Source organism: Solanum lycopersicum, chloroplast (assembly GCF_036512215.1).
Source record: "Solanum lycopersicum chloroplast, complete genome".
Taxonomy (NCBI): Eukaryota; Viridiplantae; Streptophyta; class Magnoliopsida; order Solanales; family Solanaceae; genus Solanum; species Solanum lycopersicum.
Window position 1 is genome coordinate 27,501 of NC_007898.3, and position 5,000 is coordinate 32,500.

Genomic DNA, 5,000 nt, shown 5'->3' on the forward strand with positions numbered 1-5,000 from the left:
GGACATTTGATCTTTTCGCTGAGATAAAGGCATAAAAATCAGAAAGAATATATAGAATTAGAATCGGTTTTTTAGCATTTAACCCCCCTTTATGTTATGGATTTCATTGTTCAAAAAATGATTCGCAGAGAAGAGAGATATTTTGTTTACGGATTTTTGAGTAGAATACGATTGTGAAGTGGATAAGAAAAGAAGGTTTGTATGGCTTAAACACGTGTGGAGATATCTATAATATCTGTCTTTCTTCTCTTTTATTGTTTTATTGTCGTTTTATGTTCTATTCGGGGCAACACAGGTTGTGCTCTCCGAAAACATAATTTCAATTTTCTATTCAATTCAAAATTCAAATTGAAGTATGATACTTTTCTGATATCTGATAATTCTATATCGGGAACATATATAAATAATATATATCCGTCTAACAATTTATCTTTTGGGGGGTTTACATATACTGATAATTGTTGTTATAATTATTATTAATAATGAAAATTGAGAAGGATTTTTTGATTGCAAAAATCCATACTGAACTGATTGGTTATATATCATATATCAAGTTGTATTTTCTTATGTCATTAGGAAACCAAAATTGGGAGATTCAAATCCAAGAATCATTCATGCATTCTAAGGCAATAGTTACTGGGTCCTATTTTCTGAAAGTTGAATTTTGTATTTTGCGAATGAAAATCCACATTTGATTTTTCAATAGAAAGGTAAGAGAAAGTTTTGAACATTATGAATTTGGAGATAGACTCAATCGAAATTGAAAGGATGAATCAAACCCAATCAAAAGGGAAGAAGGATTAGGATTTCTTTGACTTTTAGGAAAAATTAAGGAAAACAGAACTCAAGGTGCAAGTACAATAAAAAAGCAGTTCAGTAATCCGGGAAAGTTTTCATCTATTTTGTATTTGTAGCATTTTGGCGACATGGCCGAGTGGTAAGGCAGAGGACTGCAAATCCTTTTTTCCCCAGTTCAAATCCGGGTGTCGCCTGATCAACAAAAAACTGGAAATCTCTTTTTTTCTTCTGTTGATATAACCCGCCGAATGATTCGCCAGCAGAAGCAGAGAAAGCAGACTGTTGATACTTGTTTTGGTCTGGGTGTTTTTAGAAAAAATTGTAAATATCCTTGCATTGCATATTTAGGCTTAGCTTTCAAGTAAATATTCGAATGCTCGAGGGGCTATCAAGACTTCGCAATTACCTTCTACTACAAATCAAAATTTTCTATTATTAATCCATTGTATAATGACTGGACCTTGGAGAGCCCGATAGGAAATCGAAATAGTTGTGGAAGGGGGCGGAAGATACTTTATTATATACGAGGAACTCACGAAAATATCTCAGTGCTCAAGCATCCAATCAATTCAAATGAGGGTCAACAAAAAAAGAATAGGACCTATTATTCCTACATGTTCCATTAGTAACATTCCCTTGAGATGTTACTGCGGATTTTGCTTGGGTTTAATCTTTCCCGATTATAAATCATATAGAAATTTCTTATAAAATGAGCGAATTTATTGGATTGGTTTATTAATAGTCTTCGTTCTTTTTGACTCTGCGCCATTGATTCTACTATTATTAGTGAGGAATAATGGAACAATTCCTTTATATTTATAGAGATAGGGGACATAATTCATATGGATATAGTAAGTCTTGCTTGGGCTGCTTTAATGGTAGTCTTTACTTTTTCCCTTTCACTCGTAGTGTGGGGAAGGAGTGGACTCTAGGGGTTCTGCTAATTGAGTTAAGGAAGCAAACTGTATCATTATCAATTGCTTTCTAGATGGTTCTGCAACACGTTTGGAACAAAATAAAAATATCTTCATTTTGAAATTCCATTGGACTCGACTGGAGTAATGTATTATAGGAATCAGCCTCTTTCAATCAAAGAACTATTTCAACGATTCCCATGTTTGTAGTTCGAAAGGAAAAGGATCCCAGGAAATTTATTCGAACCTAATTCTTACTAAATTTTCTATTCCAATCAATGGCCTCTTCCTAGGTGATACTGAGGAGGGCCGGACCCGTTTTTTATTTGGTTCTCTCTTTACTGTTCAAAGAAAAAGTGGTTTTGTTAAGTGTATAAGCACTTTGTATGAGAAAGAAAGGATATAAACATAGTGGTTGTCTAACGAGATACTATTTAGAATAAGATCGTCAGGTGAGTCACATATTGCGCATTTACCTTTCGAATTTTGGAAATTGGATTTAGACTTTATCGACTTATTTCATATCATGGTTCAGGCCTTAAAAATCAGTGAGGTTTACTCTTCCTTTTCGATGCCCGTGGAACTACTGTCAATGGTTTACTTCTTAGGAATGTTAAAAAAAAAAAGATTACTACGTGATTTTTTGAATATGCCTATATCTATCGCTTTTGCTTCATTGATTTGATTCTCTCAATAGATACTGAGATTCATATTGGAAATCAAAAATATAGTAATTCAAACTATAAGACATAGGAGTAATTCAGATTGATCAGAACAAATAGATATAGCAAATAAATGGAATTGGATGCTATGTCAATCCCATATATGGAATTGATATTCACATATATCAAGATAATATTGTAGATTGATATATAGATCCATATCAAATGCAGCCTCTATCTTTATTTTATTCCAGGGGGCAGCTTTATAACAAGAATCTAACTAATAAATAGTATGGTAGAAAGAAATAGATGAATCTTTCTACCATACTATCTATCTATTAGAATACTGCCGATTCTAGTCCACTCATTTCATTTAAGACATGAAATTGGAATCTTTTTCATTTTATTTCGTCAATTTTGGCTAAGAACTCAGAAGTCAAGTTTCATTCAAATTAGTTAATAATTAATCGTTTTGACTGACTGTTTTTACATAAATGATAAGTAGAAAAGCGGTAGGAACTAGAATAAATAGTGCAGTAGCAATAAATGCAAGAATATTTACTTCCATAATCTCATCGGTTTTTTACTTCGCAATAACTCGGGATTTAATCCCATAGAGATGATAAATCTTTGGCCTGTAAATTCAATGAATGAATATTACCTCTCGATGATCTTGAATCAGATCAATATCATGAATAACAATATCTGAACTATCAAATAAATTCGTCGTCGAGAATTGAATAGTATAACATAGGAAGTTCTTTTATCCATACCGCCCCAAACTCGGATTGCTGACCTAACCCAAAATTCCTTTATTTATTTATCATTTTTTATTATCTGTTCTTTTTTTCTCTCTAATCTATCTAGTTCCTTCTTGTACAATCATCTGATGAAGTCTCATCAAATAGCTCTTCCACTTCCAGTGGTCACATAGTTACAAACCCAAACAAACAATAAAAGCTAAATGGAAAAAGAAAGGAGTTTAGAACGAAACTATTTTTGACTTGGAAGACAAAGAAGTGTGATAAAGATGAGACCGTATAAAATGAATATTCATCAAATTGACTATTTTCCGATTTGTTCGGTCGTCGATGGGGCCTTAAAACAAAATGAAAAATAGGAAAAATGATTCATTCGCCTTTCTAAGAGGAGTAGGATCTTTGGTTGATCTGTCCTTCCCCCTCCTTTCTTCGTCGATTATTAGCCCCGGGACACCTATACCAAAAGCTCAGTGTGCAATTTGCATGAAATCTATTTTGCAACTTCAAACTAGTAAGTCAGGTTCCATAAATCCGTAGCCAGAAAAAGAAATTGTTTTTTTTTTTTTTTTGTTTTTTCTGGAAAGTATTTTCTTATATTCAATTTTGTATTGGACAACAAAGGAATTCCTTTTGTGTATGCGCGCCTCAAAAAAGTATAGTACTCGATTCCATTACATGCATCGGGGGCAATCGAAAAAGCCAGCATTTCTTGGAATACTGACTATAATGCTACCAATAATTGTACTAATCCAACCGCATATGTCTTTCTCCTACCAAAAGGAAAGAAAAAAGAAATAAGGATTTCCCCTTTGCTTTGACAATGGAATTCTTCCCCCGGTCCCCTTCAGAAAAAGGGAGAGATTTTTTGATATATTTATTGGATCCGTCGGGACTGACGGGGCTCGAACCCGCAGCTTCCGCCTTGACAGGGCGGTGCTCTGACCAATTGAACTACAATCCCAGGGAAATACGGGATCTAGCAGAAAATTTGATTCTTTTTTATCTCCGGATCGGGTATTTCTGAAGTACAAAGGGAGTTATATCATCTCATGGCGGATTGGCGAATTATTGGGCCGAGCTGGATTTGAACCAGCGTAGACATATTGCCAACGAATTTACAGTCCGTCCCCATTAACCGCTCGGGCATCGACCCAGGAAGAATCAATTTTCAACTTATTGGTAATCCATGATCAATTTCCTTTCGTAGTACCCTACCCCCAGGGGAATTCGAATCCCCGCTGCCTCCTTGAAAGAGAGATGTCCTAAACCACTAGACGATGGGGGCCCGCTTGACCAACGGCCATCATACTATGATGATAGTATGATCCGTTTTTTAAAATTGTCAATATAATCAAATGATTCTAGCCGAGGGATCTTTCCCCCCTTCAGAATTGCATAGAATTGTTTTTTATTCGTCATTGACGAATTATTCATTAGAATCGACATTAGAAATCTAGTAGTAGTATTTTTTTTAATTATTTCAATTGAATTTATTTCTATTCGAGTCGGTCTTGAAACAATTCATTGCATTTTCTCCTATACTTCCTAGGTAAATCCATTTTATTATTCAACAATGAGCCACTAGACACTATGTATCTACTGCACGTACTTAATGCATATATACTTATGTTTATAATATAAGTACATATAGATATTTTATCCACATAGTGAATAATTCCGGAATTAAATAAAAAAGGCCCTTTTAACTCAGTGGTAGAGTAACGCCATGGTAAGGCGTAAGTCATCGGTTCAAATCCGATAAGGGGCTTTGTAAAACCCCAATCTAGTATTCATATTTGATGGGAGAATTTTCTTTTTATTTGTAATAAAAAAAGTAACTAACTGGATAATACATTATCATTATA

The 5,000-nt window shown here is 34.2% G+C and overlaps 2 protein-coding genes and 5 non-coding genes across 7 annotated transcripts; 3 read left to right on the forward strand and 4 right to left on the reverse strand. All coding sequences in view use genetic code 11, as the record gives it.

Annotated features, from left to right (window-relative positions):
• Positions 1–920: 920 nt before the first annotated feature.
• trnC-GCA lies at positions 921–992 on the forward strand. The gene has a single exon. It is a non-coding gene; the product is annotated as a tRNA-Cys (tRNA).
• Positions 993–1,640: 648 nt separating this feature from the next.
• Positions 1,641–1,730, forward strand: petN (cytochrome b6/f complex subunit VIII). The gene has a single exon. The coding sequence runs from the start codon at positions 1,641–1,643 to the stop codon at positions 1,728–1,730; it is 90 nt and encodes a 29-aa protein (YP_008563081.1).
• A 1,107-nt stretch (positions 1,731–2,837) lies between these two features.
• Positions 2,838–2,942, reverse strand: psbM (photosystem II protein M). Its single transcript has one exon. The coding sequence runs from the start codon at positions 2,940–2,942 to the stop codon at positions 2,838–2,840; it is 105 nt and encodes a 34-aa protein (YP_008563082.1).
• A 1,080-nt stretch (positions 2,943–4,022) lies between these two features.
• Positions 4,023–4,096, reverse strand: trnD-GUC. Its single transcript has one exon. It is a non-coding gene; the product is annotated as a tRNA-Asp (tRNA).
• Positions 4,097–4,204: 108 nt separating this feature from the next.
• trnY-GUA lies at positions 4,205–4,288 on the reverse strand. Its single transcript has one exon. It is a non-coding gene; the product is annotated as a tRNA-Tyr (tRNA).
• A 59-nt stretch (positions 4,289–4,347) lies between these two features.
• On the reverse strand, positions 4,348–4,420 carry trnE-UUC. The gene has a single exon. It is a non-coding gene; the product is annotated as a tRNA-Glu (tRNA).
• A 411-nt stretch (positions 4,421–4,831) lies between these two features.
• trnT-GGU lies at positions 4,832–4,903 on the forward strand. Its single transcript has one exon. It is a non-coding gene; the product is annotated as a tRNA-Thr (tRNA).
• The last annotated feature ends 97 nt before the right edge of the window (positions 4,904–5,000 follow it).